This window comes from Mustela lutreola, chromosome 1, assembly GCF_030435805.1.
Source record: "Mustela lutreola isolate mMusLut2 chromosome 1, mMusLut2.pri, whole genome shotgun sequence".
Classification (NCBI taxonomy): Eukaryota; Metazoa; Chordata; class Mammalia; order Carnivora; family Mustelidae; genus Mustela; species Mustela lutreola.
The window spans coordinates 34,893,547-34,920,431 of record NC_081290.1 but is presented as its reverse complement, the minus strand read 5'-3'; the positions used below and the strand labels follow the sequence as shown (position 1 = coordinate 34,920,431).

At 35.4% G+C, this 26,885-nt stretch overlaps 1 protein-coding gene across 9 annotated transcripts in view; it reads left to right on the top strand.

Annotated features, from left to right (window-relative positions):
- N4BP2 (NEDD4 binding protein 2) overlaps window positions 1–24,117 on the top strand; it is an 83,416-nt gene extending 59,299 nt beyond the window's left edge. For 8 of the 9 annotated variants that reach the window (XM_059163134.1, XM_059163126.1, XM_059163159.1 and 5 more), the window contains 5 exons: window positions 4,614–4,752; window positions 11,322–11,510; window positions 12,481–12,649; window positions 19,153–19,276; window positions 20,507–24,117. In XM_059163134.1, coding sequence (XP_059019117.1) covers window positions 4,614–4,752; window positions 11,322–11,510; window positions 12,481–12,649; window positions 19,153–19,276; window positions 20,507–20,552 — 667 coding nt within the window. In that variant the 3' untranslated portion in view covers window positions 20,553–24,117. Of the gene's footprint in view, window positions 1–4,613; window positions 4,753–11,321; window positions 11,511–12,480; window positions 12,650–19,152; window positions 19,277–20,506 lie in introns of those variants that run through there. The other variant, XR_009350971.1, reaches the window with a different exon arrangement.
- The last annotated feature ends 2,768 nt before the right edge of the window (window positions 24,118–26,885 follow it).

Here is a 26,885-nt window from a genome sequence, read left to right as displayed (position 1 = left end):
AAATTGGTAACCAGTTCCAGGAAGCCTCCTTGAGCATACGTTTTTGCATACATGGATGAATGCTATTGTATGCTAGTTTAAAGTGAAATTGCTGGTTTAGAATGTACGCTTTGAAAAGTTTTAGAGCTAATGTCAATTTTTTTTTTTTTAATAGAGGCTTTCTGTACTGATAGTGTAACCCATCCTGGATATTAAGAATCTTTAAATTTTTCGCCATTCTAATGGATAAAATTGTTGTTTAAATTTAAATTTTCTTTTTAAAAAATTAATTAATTAATTTTTGAGAGAGAGAGAGAGCACAAGCAGGGAGAAGGGCAGAGGGGGAAGCAACTCCCTGCTGAGCAGGAGCCCAGTGTGGGACTTGATCCCTGGACCCTGGGATCATGACCTGAGCTGATGGCAGATACTTAATCCACTGAGCCACCTAGGCGCCCTAAATTTTAATTTTCTTGATTACTAGGAAGGTTGAGCCTTTTTCATTAATTTATTTTTCTCGTCATTAATTTTGGCCAGTTTTCTGTTTGGTTCTTTGTATTTCTTTTGACGTTTGTGAGAACTCACTATATGTTATGTGTAGTTATCTTTATTTCTGTAGATTATAATTATTTTTCTACCCTGATACTTAATTGTTTAACCTAGGATAGTCTCTTTGCGTCTATACATATTTTAATTCCTATGTTTTATCAGAAAATTACTTCCTTTTTGGTTTCATGTGTCCTATCACAGTATTATAAAAATATTCCTTAAGTGTTTTTATTTTTTTTATTTTATTTTTTGATTATTTATTTATTTGATACAGATAGAGAGGGGGAGACAGCACCAGTGAGAGTGGGCATAGGGAGAGGGAGAAGCAGACCCACTGATGAGGAGGGAGCCCAGTTTGGGACTCCATCCCAGGACCCTGGGATCATGACCTCAGTTGGAGGCAGACGCTTAACCAATTAGACACGCAGGCACCTCTCTTCAGTATTTTTAATAGCTAAAAAGTTTTAACATATCTAGCATTTCCCATTTACCCAAGGAGTTTTAAATTTTCTAAATTTTATGTGTATGGTATGAGGTAGAGATTTAACTTAATTGAGATGAATAGATCATCTTTACCCACTGATATAAAATATAAACACTACTATTTGCTATATTCCAAAATATACGTTTTCTTTTAAAGACTTTTCAATTCTGTTGAGTTCTTTGGTCCTGGGTTTCCACTATGTTGTTTTAATTATCATAGTATTACAGTGTATTGGATGTTTGGCATGTTAGGGATACTTCTGGTTTGAATAATATGTATTTAAATCTTAGTATTAAATTTGTATTTTAGCAAGAGTTTTTTTTTTTTTTTTTTTTTTAAAGATTTTATTTATTTATTAGAGAGTGAGAGAGAGCATGAGCAGGGGGAGAGGCAGATGGAGAGAAGGAAGCAGACTTCCTCACTGAGCAGGGAGCCTGATGCGGGGCTTAATCCTAGGACCCTGGGATTGTGACCTGAGCCGAAGGCAGACGGTTAAACTGAGCCACCCACAGGCCCCAAGAGGTTTTTTGAATACATGCCTTTTTATAATCGTTTGAGAATCTAATATAAATTTTTTCTTTAGTTTTAGTGTATTTTAATCATAATAGTGAGTTTCTAGAATAAAACCTATTTTACCTTCAGATTTTTGTTTTTGTTTTTGATTTTTTCTTTTTCTTTTTTTCTAAGTTTATTTAAGTAATATTTATACTCAATGTGGGCCTCAAACTCATGACCCCAAGATAAGAGTCATGTGCCCTTGGTGCACCTGGGTGGCTCAGTAGGTCAAGCGTCTGCATTCAGCTCAGGTCATGATCCCAGACCCTGCATCAGGTTCCCTGTTCATCAGGGACCCTACTTCTCCCTCTCCCTCTGCCTGCTGCTCTGCCTGCTTGTGTTCTCTATCTCTCTGTCAAATAAATAGATAAAATCTTTAAAAAAAAAAAAAGGGTCACATGCTCTACACACTGTGCCAGCCAGGCACCCCTGATTTTTTTCCCTCTAAATGCAGTGTAGGAATTGATTTCAAGATTTCACAACAGTAATTAAATGAGATTGGTCTCTGATTTTCTGTTCTTGTGCTGTCCTTGTCAGATTTTGGTTTCAGGGTCTTATTTGGCTTTAGGCTTAATAAAATAATCTGGAAAGACTGCCATTTTTCTCTATGCTCTAGAAAATTTAAAGTTGGTACCTTGAAAGTTCTGGAGTTGTGCCTTTTCAGAGAGAAGGTCTTTAGAATCTTTAGTATCTTTTTAAGGTTATTGCTTTATTCAGATTGCTTTTTTCATGAATCTTTTCTGGTAGTTTGTCTGCTAGAAAATCAGTTTTACCTTAATTTTTGAGTTTATTATTGTTAAGTTATATAAATATTCTTTGATAATTGAAAACATTTTGTATTTGGTTGTATCCCTTTTTTCCTTTCCTGATGTTTTTTTTTCTCTGTGTTGTTTTTGCTCTTTATCAGATTGGCCCTTGTAAAGAACAAGCTCTTGGTTTATTGATCTGTGTTTTCACATCATTTATTTTTGTTTTTAATTTTGGTAATTCCTTTCTGTTTTTGATAGTTCCTTTTTCTTAAAATTTGTTGATATATTTTCAACTCTGGTTAGTTTGTTTCCTTTCAGTCTTTAATAAAAAATACATTTAAGGATATGAATTTTTCTTTGTATAGTGTTTTTGATATATATATAATGTTTTGATTTTGATACATAATATTTTCATTTTCCTTATTTTTTCCATTAAAAAAATTTATTTATTTGTCAGAGAGAGAGAGAGAGAGCACAGGCAGGGGGAGCAGCAGGCAGAGGGAGAAGCAGACTCTCTGCTGAGCTAGGAGCCCGGTATGAGACTTGATCCCAGGGTCCTGTGTTCTGAAGTGAACACAGACATTTAACTGACTGAACCATCCAGGCATCCCTCATTTTCATTATTTTAAAATAATCTCTAATTCAAGTTGATTTTCTCATTTCCCCAAAAGTTTTTAATTTTTTTTTTAAGAGGGTTTAATTTTCTAAATGGTTTGATGTCTCTAGTGGTAGGTAGAGTGAGGATTATTATTTATTTTGTTTTGTTGTATTGAGGTACAAGAATGTGGCCTGAAGAGTTCTTTTTAGAATTTAAGATTTTCTTTGTGGTTTATGCATGATCAGTTTTTACAGATATTACATGAAAGGTGCTTTTGAAAAAGAATATTCTCTTTTAAGTATGTAGAGTTCTAAACATTCACTTAAATCAGGTTTTAAATGGCATTATTCTAATAAACAACTTCTCTATTTATTTTTGCTCCCTAACTGGCTGTTTTCTTAAGACTTATGTGTTAAAATCTCCCAAGGTTATGGGGATTAGGAGAGTGTGCACTGATATATGGCAACTCTCTTTTATGGGCTGATAAAAGATGGCCTGATGTGAGACAACCCAGAGTTTTGGTTCCCTGGGCAAGGAAGGGGGGCTGAGTGAGTCCTTTCTGGTGATGGCCCAGGTTCATGAGGGTCAGTCAGGCCCTTTAGGGTAGGTGATCAGTTGCTTCCATTTGTTTGCTGGCAGCTGGATAATTTTTTCAGTTAGCAGTAGCTTCACATTTACCCTTCAGAAGGGTAGATGGGTTCAGTTACTGATTACATGTCCCTGTGCTGTAATCTTCCAGGGCCATCCTACTCTACCACCATCACTGGTGGATATTGCCTTCTGGTCCCATGAGTAAGAAAGCATGTGATTTTAAGGGCTATTTAGGGTGGTAATTGCTGGTAGCTTGCAGCCCCTAGGAACCTTTCCTTGGGGAGCATATCTGAGGCCGCAATATCAGAGGGCTAAACCGGTAGTCCAAAATGGTTTTCCATCAAGAAGAATAGCAAAATATCACAGTACTTTGGATCACTGTTTAGCACATTTCACAAATACTCCTTTGTGGTCAGCTCTTCATTATGTAGTCACTGGGAGCGATCAGAAGCATAAATAGCCTGAAATAATAGCAGTATAAAATCATTTGCTTTGGAGTGAGTTTCTTTCGAGATTGGAACACAAGTATTTCAAGTCTATGTCAATTTGTAAAATTTTATATTACATAAAATATAGAATCTCCATGGAAATGTGCCTAAATAATTAGGGGTGAGAGGTAAGATAGTATATTTTCCTTTCTGTGTCCCTACTTAGAATTTCTTTGATTAGAACCTTATAGTTTAAGTAAAAAGTGAAATTTCATGCAATAAAAATGTCAATTTGAAGATATATTGTCTGTGTTTGATGTTTGGAGGAAACTGAAACCATGTGTGAACCCAACAAGGGGCCTGAGAAGTATAGATGATAAAATGAAAGTAAGATTTGTTGTGGATGATCTACCTGGAAAAAAGAATCAGAAAAATTAATTATCAGTATGTTACCTTTTGGTCTTCATTTACAAAAATTAGTTTTTGAGAGCTTATTATTTAATAGTTTCCTTCTGATCATTCTTGAGTCTCTGAGATACGTAATGAGCATATAGTGTCCATGTTTAAAACTCAGAAGTAAACCAATTTTTCATATTCTTCTAAAATGTTTGAAGGTTTGCTAGTGTTACTGTTTTCATAATTTTTGCTTTTTAAATTAACATTATGTTTGTAACTCTCTACAGTTATTCATTAGAACACACAGTTCAGTTTCTAAACTGTGTCCTTGAAGGAGACCCTGTAAAAACAGTTGTAGCGCAAGAGTTCGTTCACCAAAATGAGAATGTCCCTTCTCATACTACACAGAAGTCTAAGGAGAAAAAGGTATGGAGTTATTTATTTTTATTATAATGGTAAATGATTGTATATGGAAATGTAATTGTTTGTTGATATAATTTAGTGATTATTTCTCAACATTTTACCTACGTTAGAAATTTAACCACCAGCAGTATATTTGATTTAGGATGTCTGTTTGCTCAAAATAATGAATTTATAGCTGATTATGTTTTTTTCTTCAGTGTTGTTATGTATGGCAAGCACTTGAATGTCTAACTTTTTCTTTATAGATACTTTCTCTGTATACGGTAGAGTATGAGGCTTAATTGAATAGCACGGTGGGTGATGGTATGGTGGGTTTTAGGTGTAAGTATGTTGAATATGTGGGCAGAGATTTTTAACCATTTGAGAGACTGCTGAACTTTTTTCCAAAGTGGCTGTACCATTTTATGTTCCCACCAGTAATGTATGAGGATTATAATTTATCCGCATTGTCTCTGACACTTGTTAGTATCTGTCATTTTGATTATAGCCATCCTGGTGTGTGTGAAGTTGTCTTAAGGGTACCTGGGATTTGTTTTAATCAGGTATATAAGATACTGAGTCATGGCAATGTCATGAAGGAAGAAGTTTATTATACTCACAGATCTCTAGAAATAGGAGACATGGCTTGCCACCCAGGGCCACAATGAGACACACCAGAGTCAGGAGACCGAGCAGAGGGGAAACATGGACAAGAGCCTTCTCTGTGGTTTCTGTGGAGAGGAATGGGTGAGGCAGAGCAAACACGTTTAGGATTGGCCGGTTTGAACAGTTGCGACAGGCTCTGGAGCGTAGGAACCGTCTCTGGTTTTGTCCTCTCTGGTGTAGGTGATTAGGCAATGTGGATGATGGCCTTGAGGGTGAGAACCCCATAAAGGAAGTGGTTGGGAATATGGGCTTGAGATTGGTTTACTTCTGTAAGGTATGCTAGCAGATGAGTTTTTTGCTATCTCTAGGAATTAGCCAGCCCCAGGGCTGGGGATACTTTATCTCCAGGGGTTAGCAAGGAACCCAGATGTCAAAGCATCAGAAAACAGGAAATAAACGGTTAATAAGCGTTTATAAATGGTTGTAAATAAACATTAATAAATGGTTTATTTATTTGAATAATAAAGAAGTGGTTATCTCACTGTCCTTTTGATTTGCACTTCCGTGATGACTGGTGATGGTGAGCACTTTCTCATGTGCTTATTGGTCATTTGTATGTCTTCTTTGAGGAAATATCTATTTGTATTTTTTGCCCATTGAGAAATGTTATTTTATTCTTGTTTTTTTAAAAAAGATTTATTTATTTGAAAGAGAGTGTGTATGTGTGTGAACAAGAAAAAGGAGAGGGGCAGAGGGAAAGAATCTCAAGCAGATTCCCCACTGAATGTGGAGCCCTACATGAGTGGGGTCTGTCTCATGACCCTGAGATCATGACCTGAGCCTAAATCGAGAGTTTGATGCTCAGCTGACTGAGCCACCCAGGTGCCCCTTAAAATGTTTATTATTTTTTTAATTTTTAATTTTTATTTTTATAAACATATATTTTTATCCCCAGGGGTACAGGTCTGTGAATCGCCAGGTTTACACACTTCACAGCACTCACTGTAGCACATTCCCTCCCCAGTGTCCATAACCCCGCCCCCCCTAAAATGTTTATTCTTGAGTCATAGGATTTCTTTTTATATTCTAGTTACAAGTCCCTTATCAGACATGTGATTTGCAAAATTTTCTCCCGTTCTGAGGGTTGTCTTGTTACTCTTTTGATGTTGTCTTTCATTTGAAGTACAAAGTTTTAATTTTGATGATGTACAATTTATCTTTTTTGTTGCCCTAGTTAAGAAACCATTACCTAATCCAAGGTTATGAGGTTATTTTTTTGTTTTTTATGTTGTATATTTTGTTTTTTAGGGAGGTTTTGTTTTTATGTTTTCTTCTAAAATTTTAAAATTTTAGTACTTACATTTAGATCTTTTATCCATTTTGAGTTAATTGGTGTATAGGGTGTGAGATAGGGGTCCAAGTTCATTTTTTTGCATGTGGATATCCCCTGTCACAGAACTACTTAATTGCAAAGACTGTTCTTGCCCCACTGAATTTTCTTAGCACCTTTGTTGAAAATGAATTGACTGTTAATTGCTAGACTGTCAGTTCTGTTCCATTGATCTGTATGTCTGTCATCGTACCAGTACCAGTACCACACTGCCTTGATTATTGTAGCTTTGTAGTTAAGTTCTGGAATTGGGAAGTATGAGCTTCCAACATGTTCTTTTTTCAAGATTGTTTTTCTTCTTCGCAGTTCCATGTGAATTTAGGATCAGCTTGTAGAGAAGCCAGCTGGGATTTTTTTTTTTCTCAAGTTTATTTATTTATTTTAATAATCTCTACACCTAACATGGGACTCGAACTCCGAACCACAACCCCAGGATCAAGAGTTGCATGCTCTTCTGACTGAGCCAGCCAGATGCTTCAGAGCCAGCTGGAATTTTTATGTGGTGTGCGTTTAGTCTGTAGATCAACTTGAGATGTATTGCCATCTTAACATTATTGCCTTCTGGATCATGAATTTCAGTTTAGTTAGGTCTTAATTTCTTCCACAGTTATGTTGTAGTTTTGAATGTAAGTTTTGCATGTCTTTTGTTAAATTTATTCCTGAGTTACTTTATTCTTTTTGATGCTGTTGTAAATGAAATTGTTTTATTTTTGGATTGAACATTGCAATTGCATAGAAATACAATTGTTTTTATATATCAATTTTGTATTACCTTTAGGCTTTTTTTTTTTTTTCACAGACCTTCATTATCCTGCTTTTCTTACTTATTAATTGAGACCACCAGGAATAACTTATGTGCTCCCATTTTTCTTTGAATATTTCACCATTTTGTTTACATGTAGGACTCAGTTCATTTTTGTATTTATGTGATCTGTTAGTGCTATACATGCCTCTGTTCATCATGGATAGATAAGTGTATTGTAGTATTTCATAAGATGCAGAGAGGATACAAGATGATGATGAGACCATCAAGACCAACTTAGGAATGAAGGTTATTTCTTCTCTCTTCTGATAATAGAGCGAGGCACTGTGGGTCATTATGGTGGTAGAGGAGATAATGGGAGGAAGGTGTGCTTGCTCAAAATGGGAGATGATTGGAAGATGTTTGAATAAGAAAAGGGGATTTTATGAGTTATGTAAACATTGGCCAAAATGTAGACCTTTTAAGTTATTCTGGACATTATTCTTAGCTTTTTACACAAAATATAGGCAGGTATCATAACACTGATAAAAAATATTTTCAGATTTTTGAGCAGAATACTCTGTCTTTGATATCCTAGGACTCTAAAGGACCACAGATATTAAACAGGGGTATCATGGTACCACTAATATGTTGATTTGTCTCTTTTCAAGAAACTAGCATTTAAAACTGTTGTTTTGTTAATACTACTGTTTTTCCCTTTAGCCTTTAATGAATTTTACAAGCTTGTTACCAGGGGAAATGGTTTTGGTATTATAGTACATTATACTTTCAAGAGAGTAAGTGGCATTAATGAGGAGAATTCTTAGGAAGCATGTTTCTCTTGGCCCTTGTTAATAGGGTTATAGTAATAAACCACATCCCTATGAAATGGTTATAAAAATAAATCTTGGTTTTATTTTGAAAGAGAATAGCTATTTGGGAAAGCATTTCTCATTGCATACTGTTTTTTTTTTTTTTTCTTTTTTAAGAATAAGAAATGAAGGGTCTCTTCCCAGAGATCCAAATATGATTTGCATTTTTTAAGTATGAACACCAACAGAGACTCTGATGCTATGAAATATTTATGTTCATACTGTTAAGCACTTTGGCTTTTCAGAAGTCATAGAAAGCATTTTTATTATCCTCTCCTTACCAAATCTTTGATTTTTATCAGATGCAAAACCATATACTCATAGAATACTTAACATTAATATGAAACAAGCTTGTGATTAAGTAATGGTGAGAGTGACAGAGGGTCCATGCATATTCTTATGTGAGAGAGAGCTTTGTATTCTTTCATTAAATAAGTTGGCTATTTGTTGCAAAAGTAAATCAACTGTACAAACAATTTTTTTAAAAGATTTATGTATTTATTTAAAAATTTTTTTAAAAGATCTTATTTATTTATTTATTTCACAGAGAGAGAGAGAGAGAGATCACAAGTACGCAGGCAGAGAGAGGGCAGCAGGCTCCCTGCCGAACAGAGAGCCTGATGCGGAGTTCGATCCCAGGACCCCGAGATCATGACCTGAGCTGAAGGCAGAGGCTTAACCCACTGAGCCACCCAGGCGCTCCTCAAGATTTATTTATTTGAGAGAGAAAGAGAGAGAGAGCATGAGGGGGTGAGGGTCAGAAGGAGAGAGAAAAGCAAACTCTCCACTGAGTGCAGAGCCTGCCTTGGGGCTCAATTCCAGGACTCTGAGATCATGACCTGAGCTGGAGTCAGCCATTTAACTGACTGAGCCACCTAGGTGATGCTATTTATAAATTTTTTGACTTTAATAATGGGTCAGGAATATGGTGATACCTTTATTTTATTCTTTAACTTGTTTTCAACCTCTAGAATTCTAGGGGTTTAATAAAATGTAATGAGTAAAAAGATAATATAATCAACTATTATATATTAGACCAGTATTTTTAACCAACCTTTTGTGATTTCGGAACTCAATTCACAGGCAGGCAATTTGAAAAAATGATCAATTAGTAATGTAGGTATTATATAATATATACATAAAATTTAAATGTAATATTTAATATATATCAAATGATATTACTTTAAAAAATTAAAGTGGCATTTTATTAAAGATTGTATTGTAGAGTACATTATAATTATAGTTTTTGGTTATATTTCTAATTTAATGACAGTTTTCAGCTTTTAGGAATTTAAGAGCCTACACTATTTAATTTACTTTGAATTAATTGTATCAGAAAAGTATGATTTATTTAAGAAGTTAAAAATTATATTTTTGGAGGAATTTTGGGATTGAGTTTTCATAAAATGTTCATTAAATTACTTGGTATGGCACCTGATACTTGGAATTCTTTTATTTATTTATTTAATTTTTAAAAGATTTTACTAGTTTATTTGACAGAGATCACAAATAGGCAGAGAGGCAGGCAGAGAGGGAGGGGGAGGTAGAGGCAAGCTCTCTGCTGAGCAGAGATCCCTATGCAGGGCTTGATCCCAGAACCCTGAGATCATGACCTGAGCTGAAGGCAGAGGCTTACCCCACTGAGCCACTCAGGCGCTCCTTGGAATTATATTAAGCTTTTAAGAAAATCCACTTAAATCATAATAATTAATATCCACTCCCACCCCCTAGTGACATGCTAAGAAATTTATCAGATTGCCATTTGCAAGCAGTTTTCTGCAAGTGGCTCTTTAGGAATGTGCTAAATCAAAAACCAAATTGGATGTAGAAGTCACTATATTTTGCTGTTTTTTAAACACCAACTTTTGATACTTAGAGACATCTTCAGAAACATGTAGTTTTCTGTTCAGTGGGGAGTATTGGAGCATAATTATTATTTTCATTACTTTGTGTCTTAGAGTTACTTTTGCTTGTTTAAAGTCCATTTTGAATAGCAGGTACTTGATTGATGGTGTTTCAGAAAGCTCAGAAGTCAACACTAGCATAGTGGCTAGTTGGTAGTAGTGAGCTGATTGAAAAACTGCAATTGAAAAATTGAAACCTACCTGTAATTTTTACTAATAGTTGTGGGCATTCCATATATCCTTCTGCTTTATTTTTTATTTTTTGAAAGATTTTGTCAGGGGGAGAGAGAGAGACCACAAGCAGGGGGAGTGGCAGGCAGAAGGAGAAGCAGACTCCCTGCTGAGCCTGATGTGGATTTGATCCTAGGACCCCGGGATCATGACCTGAGCCAAAGGCAGATGCTTAACTGACAGCCATTCAGGAGTCCCTGCAAAAAGAATTTATTTAATGATTTTATTGATTTTTTTAAAATAAAAATTGAAATATGCCATTACTACCTTCAATGACTGGACTCTCTGGGTTTACAAACTAAAATTTGGAAAATTTTGCATTAGCTATATGAGTTTTATTCTTTGAATATCTTGTGTTTTCTTTTTTGGTTTGGCTTTGTGACCTAATTATATTTTGATAATTTTAGAGAACTTTGCAACATCTTTTAAGATAAGAGTGGTTAAAGAAGAGGTAACTTATACCATGAAAAAGTTAATGTAGTTGCTAAATACATGACTTACTAAGTCGACTCTGGGGAGAGTCTCCTTTCCTGAGAAGAAGGGTTAAAAAATAGGGATGCCTGGGTCGCTCAGTGGGTTAAGCGTCTGCCTTTGGGTCAGGTCATGATCTCAGGGTCCTGGGATCGAGCCCCACATTGGGCTCCCTGTTCAGTGGGGAGTCTGCTTCTTCCTCTTCCTCTGACACAACCCCTGCTTGTGCTCTCTTGCTTTCTCCCTCTCAAATAAATAAATAAATAAATACAATCTTTTAAAAGAAAAGACAAAAAATAGTGCATCTCACTTTCTGAAGAAAAAGCCTATATTTTTCTACTCTTTTTGTGTTTTATTTATTGTCTAACATCTTGTAGGCAAAGAAATCAAAAGAGACTGAAGACATACCAAGTGAACCATCTTTCCAGGATTTTGAGTACCCAGAGTATAATGACTACAGAGCAGAGGCTTTCCTGCACCAGCAGAAGAGGATTGAATGCTACAGCAAAGCAAAAGAAGCTTATCGGATGGGGAAAAAACACGTTGCCACATTTTATGCCCAACAGGTAAAGAGGAAAACAGATTATTATTTCTTTTATTGTCATTTATGATATCTGATTAATCTTAAAGCAGGTAATACTCTTATTGTGACTAGATTAAGTTATTCTGGGGGATGTAGATTATATAAATGACATGAGATAGCCTAATATATAAGAAATGTATGGTTCTGAGAATTTCCTCTCTGTTGAAATGCTCAGTTTCTATGGTTGCTTTTGCATTTATGGCTCACATGAATTACAGTTTATTCTGTCAGTCCATATTTTCTTTTAGGATAAAATATGTCATTTAGCACTACTTCTAAACAGATACAGGTTTTCTGAAGGAAAGACAACAGAATGTTAATATTGACCATGTCAGAGTGGAATTATGGGGGACTTGTGCTTTCTAGCATGTTTGAATTTTTAGTAATATATCACTTTTAGGTCCAGAAAAAGAAAGTTGCATTAGTATCTTTCAGGGAAGTAAAATTTTGACTCAGGCTTATTGGACATAGTATTATAAGAAACCTATCTGATTTCCTTTTTAGCTTTGTGGTTCCAATATGGATTGCTTTTTGTCATTGAGTGGAGAAAGATATCAAACTGGTATAACCTCGTGCGCCCAAATAACATACCTTGAGGGATGGCTTCAGGAGTAACCACAAGATGTTGAATGAGATCAGGATTATTGAAGGATAACTAATGGAGTCCTTCTTGAGATAGGCGATGTTTATTTAAGTCTTCCTCTTCTATGGTTTTTGGATTAGGAAATCTGTTAGAAATGATGATTTAGTATTTTAAGAACTACGTTACTGATTCACCGAAATTCACCTAAACTTTGGTGCCTTCTTGCATAGGCCACTGCATTATTTAAAATTTTAGATTTGTTGTTCCCTCTTTTGTCTTACCTTTTATTTGGGGCACTGTTTATTTCCTCATTTGTCTTCTAAGTAGCACATAGCAAAAGTGTTTACTGGTGGTCTATTTAAAATAAAAGGGTAGTCTCCATGAGCAGAAGATGAAAGAAGCCAATCACCTTGCTGCTGTGGAGATTTTCGAGAAAGTCAATGCCTCCCTGCTGCCACAGAATGTTTTAGACCTCCATGGGCTGCATGTGGATGAAGCTATAGAACACTTGATGACAGTTTTACAGCAGAAAACTGAAGGTAAAACTTGCGGTAATGACAAATTTAAAATGGAAAATATGGGGCATCTGGGTGGCTTGGTCATTAAGCACCTGCCTTCGGCTCAGGTCATGATCCCAGAGTCCTGGATCGAGCTCTGCATCAGGCTCCCTGCTCAGCAGGAAGCCTGCTTCTCTCTCTCTCCCACTCTCGCTTGTGTTCCCTCTCTTACTGTCTCTCTCTCTCTCTGTCAAATGGATAAATAAAATCTTTTAAAAGAAAATATGTTTTTGCTTATATTAGTAAACTTGCCAATCAGGAGATTCTCAGTTCACCGGCTGAGGATATCTGTGTCACGTTTATGGATATTTGTATTTAGAATCATGCTTCAAGGGGACCTTCTTGGAAAACTCATTGCCATAGTCATTAACATTTTCTTTTTATTTCCATATCTCATATTTTTTTGTTTCAAGTTTTTAATTCTTGTTAGGTGACTCCCTACTTCAGTATTATTTGTATTCCTTTGCTGTATATTAAAGGGGGGGCATGGTATAATCTGAGAATCCTCTGTGACTTGTAAATGGGACCTTTCAGGAGTATCAGACATCTTTGTTCAGTGGACATTTATTAAAGCTAATGAATGTGTATTAGATGCCAGTTGTTCAATAGGTGTTCGTAAAATGCGGAAATAAAGTGACGATTTTTACAGAATTATCACAGAAGGCAGGCTTTCGGAGTGTGTGCATTATGCGGGTGCTCCCTTTCTCCCTTTCTGCTTGTATTTTGTCTTTGCAGGTTCAGGAAAGGCCACTACCTGCCTCTTCTCTAAGTTCTACCTCTTCCAAGGGGTTTGGATGAGGATCTTTTTCCATCCAGTGTCATGTACTTCATATGCATTAAATTATCTTGTTTCTTTTTCATTATCATTTGGATAATGGTAGCATTTAGAAAAAGTCAATCTGTTTTAGTTACTCCAGACCCCAATTCCAGAAGTCATCTTCTTTTACCACTACTAGACTATTTTTGAATTCTGAATTTGGCTTTTTCTTTATCTTCCATTTTATTGTGGAGACATGGGAGTCCATGCCCCAGGTATGAACTCCATAACCCTGCCTTGTCTCTGATAGCTATATTATTCTGGTTAACTTATGCATATATGATATTACATATATAGTATTTATAGGGAGGCTTTATACTTTATGCAAGTTTATCAATGTATCATTTTAAGTTTATCAATTAAATCCTTGATGAAATATGATTAATATAGAGGTTGGAAATTCATCTGTTTACCATAAAAACCATGTTGAAAAGCTTACAGTAATATAATGAAACACCTGTGTCCCCATGAATCCAAGTAACAAGTGATAACATTTTACCAGGTATGCTTTACATTTTATTTTTACTCTTCCCTTTGTAGTCTTTCCAGGTATTTTTAAGATTTTTTTTTTTTAAGTAATCTTTACACTAAGTGTGGGGCTTGAACCCACAATCCTTAGGTCAAGAGTCGGTATACACTACCAACTGAGCCAGTCAGGTACCTCTGCTCTTCCCAATCATTTTTTCTTTCTTCCTTATCTTTCTGGTGGAAATCAACATCTTTCAGTTTGGTTCCTGTCTAGTTTTTAAAATACCTTTACTATATGTACATTCATCAATAATCATTCTGTAGTATTTCTTTTGTGAATTTTAAGAAATAAATGTACATGGTTTCACACTGCCTTCAACAAAACTGTTTATTTTCACTCAGCATAGTTTTCAAGATATACTCATGTTGATAGTATCATTTTTTTATTGTAACCGCTGTATAATATTCTGAGTACATCATAATGTATCCATTCCTCTACTCACATTTAATTATTATGTCACAGTGAGCTTTACTTTGCATATCAACATGTGTACTCTTATTGCTGTCTTTTTTCCTGGATTTTTTTTTTAAAGATTTTATATGACAGAGAGAGATCCCAAGTAGGCAGAGAGGCAGGCAGAGAAGGGGGGGGGAGCAGGCTCCCTGCTGATTAGAGAGCCTGATGTGGGGCTCGATACCAGGATCCCAAGATCCTGAACTGAGCTGAAGGCAGAGGCTTAACCCACTGAGCCACCCAGGAGCCCCTTTTCCTGGCTTTTTATGTTGAAAAATTAAGAACCCATAGAGAAGTTGAAATAATTGTATAATAGACAATTGTAAAAGATATATCTTTTACCCAGATCGATCAGTTGTTAACCTTTGGCCACATTTGCTTAATCTGTTTAAAACTGGTTTTTGCTGAACTATTTGAAAATAAGTTGTTAACCACTGTGGTACCTTACCTCCAAATACCTTAGCATGTTTATCTCTTGAGAACAAATGCATCCTCCTACAGAATTACAGTACCATTGTTACTTTTAAGATATTTAACATTGTTTTAACAATATTGTCTAATATACAGGCCACATCCACATTTCTCCAGCTATATGGAAATGTCTTTTACAGCTGTGCCATTTCTTCCCCCTAAGCCAGGATCTAGTCAGACATTATATGTTCCAGCTGATTGCCCTGTGTCTGTAGCCTGCAGTAATATAGAAATAGTTTGGGGCACCTGGCTAGCTCAATCAATGGAGCATGTGACTCTTGATCTCAGGGTCATGAGTTCGAGCTCCGTTTTGGGTGTAGAGATTACTCAAGAAAAAATAGGAATAGTTACGTTGCCTGTTTTTTTGTCTATGTTGACATTTTGAAGACTCCTAGCTTTTGGTAGATTGACCTACAGTTTTGTCTGATTCTTTCCTCCTGATTAGATTCAGAGTATTTTTTTGGCAAAAAGACTACATAGGTGATATTGAATTATCCTTGATAAATACATCAAAAGCCATAACGTGGTCATTTTGGCCCATTATTGGTGATGTTAAGTTTGATTTCTTAGCTCATGTGGGACTCTGCTAGATTTCTCTGTGTAAATATACCTTTTCTTTTTAATTAACTAGTAGTTTTTGGCAGTAAGGAGCCTGATGTGGGACTCGATCCCAGGGCCCTGGAATCGTGACCTATGCTGAAGGCAGTCGCTTAAGCAACTGAGCTACCAGGCATCCCTTAACCCTTTATGTTGCTAGTGAGGATGTTAAATGGTGCAGCCACTATGGAAAAGGTTGGCGTTCCTCAAAAAGTTTAACCTAGAGTTACCGTATGAACCAGCAGGTTCTGCTCCTGGTTATGTACACAAGAGAATTGAAAGCACAATTCATTCACACATAAACGTGAATGTTCACAATAGCCAAAAAGTAGAAACAACTAAATGTCTATCAGCTGATAAAAGGGAAAACAACATTTGGTGTATCTATTCAACGGAATATTATTCAGCCACAAAAAGAAATCAAGTAGTGATACATCATGCAACATGGATGAGCCTTGTAAACGTTTTGTGAAAGAAGTCAGATACACAAGGGCCCCTTTTTATATGATTACCATTCATATGAAATGTTCAGAATAGACAAACCAATAGAAACAGAAAGTATATTAGTGGTTGCTGGGGCTAAAAAGTATGGATTGGGAGTGACTGCTCAACAAGTACAGAAAATTTCTTTCTGAGATGATGGAATGTTAGTGTTTATGGTTGCACAATATTATACTAAAAGCCACTGAATTGTACATTTTTAAAATCATGAGCTTTATGTTGTATTAACTGTATCTTAATAAAAAAGATTACAAGAAAAAAAGTTAAATAACTTGTGTAATGTCAGACCCAAGATACAAAACCCTTTCTGACGCCAGGCCTATCCTTGGGCATGTTGCCACCTGTGGTAGTCTGTAGTTGCAGCGAGTCACCACCAGGTGGTAGTATTGTTGAACAGAAATACATCCAGGGGACAATCTGTGGCTCTGCCCTCCATTACTTTTAGTAATAAAAGGGGATTGTCAAACTTGGGAGTGAATAACAAAAGAAGTATCTGACCTTTATGTGCCTTCTGGTTGGACTGTGCATCACAGGCACCCATGAAGTTTTTACTACTTTGTAGGGATTTACAGGGAACAGAGGAACAGGTTAAATAGTACCATGAGGATACATACAATCAATGCTGTGAAAATCTGGGATAAATAAAGTTTTTTTTTTTTCTTTAAAGATTTTTTTTAGTTACTTGTCAGAGAGAGAGAGTGTGCACAAGCAGGCAGAGTGGCAGGCAGAGAGAAAAGCAGACTCCCTGCCGAGTAGGGAGCCCAAGGCGGGTCTCAGTCCCAGGACCCTGGCATCATGACCTAAGCTGAAGGCAGCCGCTTAACCTATTGAGCCACCCAGGTGTCCCATAAATAAACCAAATCTTTCAACAAATTGTAAAGAAAAACCCAGGAGGAAGGAGAATATTTAGATTAAAAGTTACTTCAGAAATATATCAATCAAATGCAATGTGTGGACCTGTTTCAACTGTGACTTAAGCAAACTACTGTAAAAACATTTTGTTGAGGGAAACTTTTAGCCATTTTTAGAAGCATGATATTAAGGAGCTATTTATAAGATATGGTGGTGATATTGTGCGTATGTGTGTGTGTGTGTGTGTGTGTAAGAGTCCTTTTTGAAATATACACAGAAATATTTACAGATTTAAGAAATCTGAGCTGGGCTTAAAAATGAGTTAAATAGATTTTTTTTTTTTTTTTAAGGATGTTAAATGTTAGGAATAGCGTGAAATTTGGGGACCTCTAAACATAAACGTTAATTCATTCAGTAGCCATCCTTTGAATGCCTACTTTTATCTGAGGCACGCAATTTAACTGTGGAACATTTTCAGAACAGTGAATTTAAAAATGAGGTGGTATAAATGACTGCCCTAACTGATAAGGGGAGCAGCAGTGAAGGAGTGATGAGAGGGAATTATTATGGGAGTTGAGGTTTTTTTAAAAATAAACTTTGTAATATCACATCTATGAAGAACAGGGCACAAGTAACAATTGTATAGCATAAAAACTCTTCAAAGTGAATATCCTGTGTATGTAGCACCCAAGAAGAGTTGAATTTTGAACAGAACACTGCTTGAAGTAATGGGTATGGACTAGAGTAGAAATGGAGATCTTGGGGCGCCTGGGTGTCTCAGTTGGTTAAGTGTTTGCCTTTGGCTCAGGTCATGATCTCAAGGCTCTGGGATCAAGCCCTGTGTTGAGCTTCCTGCTCAGCGGGGAGTCTGCTTCTCCCTCTCTCTCTGCCCCTCCCTCTCTGCCCTGCTTATACTCTCTCTCACTCAAATAAATAAATGATGTCTTTTTAAAAAAGGCAAGAAAGAAATAAAGAAATGGAGATCTTAAGCAAAAAAGGAATTAGAAATGCAAGGGCAACATACCCTCTTAAAATTTTGGGCTAAATATTGCCTTGGAGATAGGAGACTTGAAAAACGGTGGATCTGCTGGAGTCTTAGGGCAACTTAATGAGCAGAATATAGAATATTTATATTATGTATATTTTATGCTAAAGGTAAAATTTGTGCTGTTTATGATTGAGGAACAAATATTTATTAAATTCATTAAGTCAACTCTTACTTAACACTGTTTTTGTTATTTTATTGTAGCTGTTACTTACTTTATGGATTTTTACATTTGATTTTCACCTGGTCATATCCAGAGCAGGATCTATATTCTTACAAGAGGCTTAGGCTCATTTAATATTTAAAAATTATCTCTTTAGAAGAGTTTTTTTAAGGTTTTTTTTTTTTTTTTTTTTTTTGGTAATCTCTGTACTCAACATAGGCTCGAAACTCACAACCCCGAGATCAAGAGTCACATCTTCTTCCAACCTGAGCCAGCCAGGTTGCCCTTAGAAGAGTTTCTTAACAATTATCTTTAACAGTAAGACTGTATCCCATTTTCCTGATAAGGAAATTGGCACAGATAGGCTAAATAACTTGTCCATGGTCATACCATCCAGCCATTAACAGCAGAACTGTTAATCAGACCAAAGCTGGCTGGCTTCAGAATATTTAATTAAAAGGGTCATTGTGAAGATTTTTTTTTCTTTTTTAAAGATTTTATTTATTTATTTGACAGTCAGAGATCACAAGTAGGCAGAGAGGCAGGCAGAGAGAGAGGAGTAAGCAGGCTCCCTGAGGAGCAGAGAACTGATGTGGGACTCAATCCCAGGACCCTGGGATCACAACCCGAGCTGAAGGCAGAGGCTTAACCACTGAGCCACCCAGGTGCCCCCATTGTGAAGATTCTTAGTTAATAAATTAAGTTGCCTTAAGCAGTGCCTCACTCCAGGTGTGTAACAATTGTAAGATATCATTAATATTGTTATTGTCATTATCATTATTTTAGAAAGAAATTCTGGTAGGGCACAGAAATCTCCTTCCCCATAGGGGAAGAACTTTCACTTGTGTTTAGGTGGATGAGTTGCTTTGAGGCTTCTGTACTTAAACAGTATAGATGAAACATGGATTTAAAAACCTCAATTTGGGGGCTTTTTGAATTTATAAATATCTAAATCCCCATGAAAATAATTCCATATGTGTTTGAATAGTTCAGGTTTGTTTTCTATTGAGAATGTAACATAAATGAATTTTAACTGTTCCAATTCCTGTTGTAACAGAATTTAAGCAGAATGGTGGGAAGTCCTATCTGTCTGTGATTACGGGGAGAGGAAACCACAGCCAAGGAGGAGTTGCTCGCATCAAACCAGCCGTCATTAAATACCTCACAAGCCATAGCTTCAGGTGAGTATAGATTTCTGTTATTGATAATGGCAATTGCCCATATACAGATAGTAAACACTAGTCATGTGCTCAGATGGTTTATTAAAATAGTTAACTAAATTTAACCACCTCGTATTAGTCACAAGTTTATGCTTAAATTATGATACAACATTCCCTGATGGATATATGATGTTCAGAAAACCAGAAATGAAAGACAGATGTGTTTCTTGTTGAAGCAATCACTTGACAAAACTATTTCTATCATAAATTCAAAATATAACAGAAAGTAAGTATAATTGTGTTTTTTTGATCATGTATTATCCAAGATAGTGAGATTATATGTATCATAGTTTAAAATTACTATTTATGCGTTTATAGATTTCGGAAGGAGTTGGGGGTTTCTACTAAAATATGATTATAATTTGGATTTTTTTAAAGTTTAGCAGAAGCATCCAGTCACTATGAATCTATACATGTCTGTAAATCAAGTGTTGTAATGATCTTAACTAACGAACATGACATGTCCTTTTTCATTAAGTGATTATTATTCAATAACAGGAAATGACAAGTAAAGTCTTAAGAATAAGATCTGTTGATGGATAGATTCCCTGAGGATGTTTATCATTAGGTACCAAACCTCCCTTTACTTCTAGTTTTAGTTACATTTATGCCATGTAATAAAATGTCGTTTGGCTACATTATAGGAAATGGTAACATTAATGCTGAGCATGCGAACAGGTGACATTTCAGAGTGTCTGTTAAAAAAGTAGTTGGACTAGAACATTATCATGTTGGAATTAATGGGCTATTGTAGAGACTAGTGTTTTTTAAATTTCACATTAAGGGCTTGGAAGCATTTCACGGCCTGAGGAATCAGACTTACGATTATGTTAGATATTTCTTTTTAGTACTCACTTAATGCGTAGAAATAATGTAATGCGGACATCAGCTTATCCTTCAGACAATATGCTCTTCCTTCATGAAGGTCAAATTCAGGTTTGAGAGTTTTGAAAAATCTTAAATAATTACTAAGTTAGGAGTAACCCCTAGCTTTAGGATTCTTTATTTTTACAATGGATTGAAGGATACATAAGCATAGATATTGGTCCTGGATGATTGACTTAATAAAGGAGAATACTTTGATAGTAAATATTGTATTTGGCATAGACACTTGGAATTGATTACATGCATGATATACTCCTTAACCATTCTGAAGTTTTTACCTAAAATAAGTCTTTTTCATTTCTTTAGGTTCTCTGAAATTAAACCAGGATGCTTGAAAGTCATGCTAAAGTAAAATAAACGTCCTTGACTTAGACGTGTGAAGGTTTGTAGGTTAAACTTAGTTTTATTTGCGGTAAATTTAGTCATTTTTACTGTAAACATGTGTTTATTAGAAATGTCCAGTTATAGTAAAAACATTATGATGATGTTTTTCAGAACTCGAAAAAAATAGTTTTTTACTGAGTCAAATGCCAAATATGTTGTCTGTTATATTAAAGAGAATTTTTATTGATTATAAAATGTCTAAGAAAAGTATTAGCTGCTGTTTCGAAGTTTGAAGTGCTCTGACTCTTTCTCAGAGAAAAAAATACCTTTGTATTAATTGTTTAACATTTAGTAATATCCTAAAGGCATCTTTGAAAGGTATTTTAAAGTGCTTTGAGACCTGGTTCATGCCCATCAAAGCCTTGTATTAAAAGGAGTAGAAGTAGTAGTAATAGTAGTAGTAGTAGTGAAGAAAAGATAATCTAACAAAAACACTTGAATACTTTTTGATTTCAAAACTAAATACAAAAAAAAGTTTCATTTTGCCATATCTTACAGGAAGGAAGGCATGCCGTTTGCACTTTCCTTGGTCTTGTATATGATCTTGATCTCTTACCTTTTGTTTGTGTGTGTGCATTTTCTAGGAGGAAAGTTGGAGCTTGAGATTATATTACAGTTTTATGCCTTCTGTAGGCAGAAAAGTTTTTAGAGAAGGAGAAATGGTTAGATAATCTACCAAGTATTGGTGGCTTATAGAACTGCTTCTAGAGCTGTCTGTGTAAATGGTATTTAAGACGGTACTAAAGAGCTATATTTTATATTTGAAGCATATGATTTCTAAAGTGCAGTAGGTTAAAGTCCTCTATTAATTTAAAGCAAATATAGAAGACATTTTTGATATAATCTTAAAAGGAATCTTTACAATTTGAAAGTTTTTTACCCTTGTTTTTAAAATGAGCCAGCTTTTTGAAGGGAAACTTTGATTGACTTCTTGTGTGTGTGAGCTAAAAAGTCCCGTTAGTATGTCAATTATAATTTCATTTACGCAAGTTTAATGTGGTAAAGTATAATTTTCCAACATGAAACAATGGCTTATTGACTTTGGATATGGAGACTGTTTCCAACATATGTAATTTAACAAATGGTTGTGTTGCTTTTTGATAAGCTTAAAAATCATTTGGATCAAGAATTACAGGGTCGAGCTGTTCCTGAAAGAATCCTAAATTATAGAATGGTTTCCCAAAAGAACAGACATTTTAATGAAAATAACTCAAAAACATGTTTTTATATATCATGAAAGCATGCTTTTAAAAGAGCTATATCATTAAATTTACTTCCTCAAAAATAAAAATAAATTTATTATTTAGAAGTACTTAGTGAGTGGTATTGAAATATTATTCTTATGTTTGATAATAATTTGTTTAAAAAAGAAAAACCAACAGTTTAACATATTTTTTGTAACGTCTAGAAGAGTTATATAAATTAAAAATAAAGCAATTCATTTTAAGAACTTATTATGAAACTACAGTTGTTAGTGAAATAAAATATTTCTATGTATAAATTAATATGATTTAGGAAATGTGAATAACAGTGCTAAAACCCGGAGTTATTCGAGTGTGTACAGCTGCATACTAGCTTTCCATGTTTTTATAGTTCCTCACCCCGTTTAAGAAAGTGTCGCTTTTGTGCACTTCAGATAAATTTATTTGTGTTATTGTAATTATGATTAACATGGGAGCAATAAAAATGAACAAGGGGTGAGGTATTTTGTGGGCAGAAACCAAATGAAAGAGGTTACGTTTTCTGCTGTACCAACCTCAACTTTAGGCTTTATTTTGGTATATCTCGGGTATTTTTCTTAATCATCATTTGTAAGTATTTAGGCAAATTTTGAGCATCTTGTGTTTTTATGAAGTTGTTTAATTCTAAACAGACTCCCACCCCACTGTCTAGCATAGTTTAAACAACATAATTATGAAAGAAAATTTTATAGTTGCTCTTTTCTTGTTTTGTTTGCCCGTTTCTAAATCCTGCATGCCAAAGGTTCAGGGCTTATCAAATTCTTCCCTTGCTTTCCAAATCCTGTGTGTCATAAGTAAAGACAGTGTGGGGATTATCGAAGTTTTCAGGTATTGGTGTATTTGTGCTAATCCAGGACTCATTAAAATGGCTCTTTGCAAGTGTATCGATCTTCTAAAAGTATAACACTTCTGTAGTTTGGAAGGTTTTAGTAACAATTAGTTTTTTTCAGTAGTCTCTCACTTGTATCTACCAGGAAAAAAAAAAGAGAACTAATGTGGAAACCACAGTGGAAGTAGGTTGGACTGAGGAAACTCTTTAACAGTATTTTCAATTCATCCACTTCCTTACTTCAACGTGATACTTGGAAGCATGTTGTCTTAGATTTATTGGCTGTCCATATAGTTCTGTAGTTCTGTATTATTTTCAAGTTGAGGTTTCATCACTTTATTAGTGTTTCTACACTATTTGCAATTCTATGGCCTTTAAATATAGGACGTATTATATGGTAGAAAATCTGACTTATACTTTAAAGTGTCTTGCATATTATAACACATTTTGAAAAGAAAAGTTAAACAATTCTTCTGTTGGATTGTTTCCAGTCCTTATTTTGGTCTTTCTCTTTTTAAATTAAAATGTTTTGTGTGTGTTCTTAGAAAAAGAAATGTATAATAGCAAGATTGGTTATTTCTGAGCTGGATATTAGAAACGTTGAGACTCAGGAAATTGCTCTGACAATGTTTTAACTGCTCTCAATTTAAGAAAATGACAAAATCTATAAAAAAGACACAAAAATAACGTGTGCTGTTTTTTTTTCCAAGTGTTTTTTCCAAATGCTTTTCCATTGTGCAATGAGGTAAAGTTTGGTAGTTTTCTGTGGAGTGGTTAAATATTGCGTATTTTTATTTACATGGTAAAGAGAACAGATTTAAATGTTTGTGTGGCCAAAAAAAGTGTCATTTAAAAGGTAAAGTAAATTTATGTAGAATGTATGTTAATGGTGCTTATTTTTAAAATGTAATTGAAGTTTACATATTACTTAATGCCTCTACAGAATTTAGTAGAGAAACAAGGCTGGCATACATGTATATCCTGGAGAGCCTTTTGTAACTTAACATTATCTAATGAGAAATATTATTATTTTCCTTAAATTTGAGCAGTTGACTTTTATGGTCCAAATGATGAACCTGTTACTAGCAAATGATTGAATTAACGGTGAAACTTCTCATTAAAATATAATATTGCAGCTATCAGTTGGAGAATATATTATAAGATTTTCAGACAGTGTATCAGAAATGTAATGTTTTTATTTGTACTATAAAGAAAATGTAATTTTGCTGTTAACTCTGTACTTTTTTATTGAAAATGTTTTATAACTTTGCTTTTAAAATTTCTTATGAAACCATTTGCAAATTACATACTTAATTTAATAAAATACTTTAGCCACAGTCCAGTGTGAGGAAATCCTTCATTTGATGTGGTAGGGTTAGTGGTTTAAATATTAAAGTGTGTCTTTATATGTAACTTTGTAATTTCAAGGAAAAGAAAAGGGTCATAAAACTTTTATTTCTGTACCACAACTGTGTTCTTAAATTATTTTGCTATAGTAAATTGGGGTCCATTTTTGAACTAGATAAATGGATTAGCTAGGTTTGTTTTTTCACACCTTTGTGTCTTTTGACTGATAGCAAAATTAAGAATTGGCTCTAAGAAACTTAAGTAATACTTTAATCAATATTAAAGACTTGTGAACATTTATTCACTCCAAAGCAGAACAATTCACCCATTTACCAAGGACTGCAAAATATCTATTCAACAAATATTTATTGAGCACTCGTTACTGGAGATACAACCTGAGACCATTTCTCCCCACAGGTATCTTATAATTCCAGTCAGCTATCCCTGTGTAGTTACTTATATTGTGAAACACTTCCATATAGGTTATATTTTAAGACTCAAGAGAATCTTATTACATTGTGTCTTACAAAGTCTTAGGGAAGGTGTCCATTGGCTCATTAAGTGCAGAGGTAAGACTTGAACCTGGGTTCTCTAACTCCAACTATAGAGGAGTTACATTTTCATAAGAATAAAAATAATTACTTGGAAAGAAAGAATATCCTATTACCCCCAACTAAGAGAGATGTGGCTACACAGTACGTGTGTTTGAAAAACTGCCACTTATAAATCTGTCTTCCTCCCTTATACAAAGGAAGCTGTGGGTTTTTCCCAATAACAGACATAAAAGTTCATTTTTCTCCTCATATAAAATTCCAGAGCTGGGGACTGCAGGACCAATGGGTGTGCTCTTTTCCACGGAGTTTTTGGAGATCTGGGATCCTTTTATTTTAGCTCACCACTCTTATCATACCCCAGGTGTGGTCATCGATTCCTAAACCAGGGTAGTGGGTACCTCGAGCTCTAATAATCACATCTGCATTCTGTTGGAGGAAGGACAAAGAAGAAAGGAGCAGTGGGCAGGGGCCAGCGATCTTTTGTAGAAGATTTTTGGAAGTTGCCATGCAATACTTCCACTTACATCTTACTGGCTGGAACTTAGTCATGTGGTCATATCTATCTGCAAGAGAGGCTGGGAAATTGTCTTTATTTCAGTCTACTATACGTTCAGCTAAAATTTGGGCATTCTCTTGGAGGACAGAGAATGTGCATTAGGGGAATTCATGGCAGTTTCTGCCATATCATTTTTGACCATTGTTTGCAAATAATGTGAAAATCAGTTCTTGTTGCATTCTGTCAACATATCTTTGTTGAGGATTACCCTGTGGTAGGAATAATAAAAAAGGAACTCACAGTCTATTTTAACTTAAATATTCAAATAATATTACTAACCAACATGGATGATTAGGGTGGTGTTTCCTGAAGGTTTAAGCTGGTTGTAGCAATTTCATAAAATAAGACAATAAAGTTTGCTGCATTGATTAACTCTTCTTTTTATGATGGTTTCTTTGTAGCATGTGATGGTGTTGGATGGCACTTTGCCCACAGCTGACCTCTCAGAATTGAGAGTCAGTCCTCTTGAACCCTGTCACTACTTTATCCATGACGTTTTTTTGATAGTCTAAATCCTTTGTTGTCATTTCAACAGTCTTCACAGCATCTTCACCAGGAGTAGATTCCATGTCAAGAAACCACTTTCTTTGCTCATCCAGAAGAAGCAACTTATCATCTGTTAAAGTTTTATGGGATTACAGCAGTTCAGTCACATCCGCAGGCTCCACTTCTCATTCTAGTTCTCTTGCTGTTTGCATTATATCTACAGTTATTTTTTCCACCAAGGTCTTGAATCCCTCCAGGTCATCCATGTGGGTTGGAATCACCTTCTCTCAAACTCCCATTAATGTTGACATTTTGACCTCTTACCATGAATTCGGAATGTTCTTAATGGCATTGAGAATGGTGAACTTTCCAGAAGGCTTTCAGGTCCATTCGAGGAATTACTGTCTATAAGAGGGATAGCCTTATGTAACAGGTTTCTTAAAATAATAAGGCTTGAAAGTCAAAGTGACTCCTCCGTCCATGGGCTGCAGAATGGAATTTGTGTTAGCAGGCCTGAAAACAACAGTAATCTCCTCCATTTCCATCAGAGTTCTTGGGTGACCAGATACGTTGTTGATGAGTAGCCCTGTTTTGAAAGGAATCTTTTTTTTTCCTGAGCAGTAGGTTTCAACTGTGGGCTTAAAATATTCAGTAAACTGTGTTATAACAGATGTGCTGTCAGCCAGGCTTTGTTCTGTTTATGGAGCACAGGGAGAGTAGACTTAGCATAATGGTCAAGGGCCCTCGGGTTTTGGAACTGTGAATAGAAGCCTCAACTTAAAAGACTCTGGCTGCATTAGCTGTTAGAAGGTGTATCATCTACATCGGAAGTCTGTGTCATGTGGCCACCTTTGCTCATGACCTGAACTAGATCCTCTGGGGAAGCTGCTGCAGCTTCTCCATCAGCACTTGCTGCTTTACCTGCGTCTCTCCTTTAACCTCATGAACCAGCCTCTGCTGGCCTCAGACTTGTCTTCTGCAGCTTCCTCACCTCTCTGAGCCTTCACAGAATTGGAGAGAGTCTGGATTGGGCTTTGGCTCAAGGGAATTATGTGGCTAGTTTGATCTTCTATCCAGACCCCCAGAACTTCCTCCATACCAGCAGTAAGGCTGTTTTACTCTCTTACTCATGGAATCACTGAAGTAGCACTCTTAATTTCCTTTCGAGAACTTTCCCTTTGCATTTACTGCTTGTCCAACTGGTACAGGAGGTCTCACTTTTGGCCTGCCTTGGCTTTCAACAGGTCTTCCTCACTAAGCTTAATCATTTTTAGTTTTTGATTTAAAG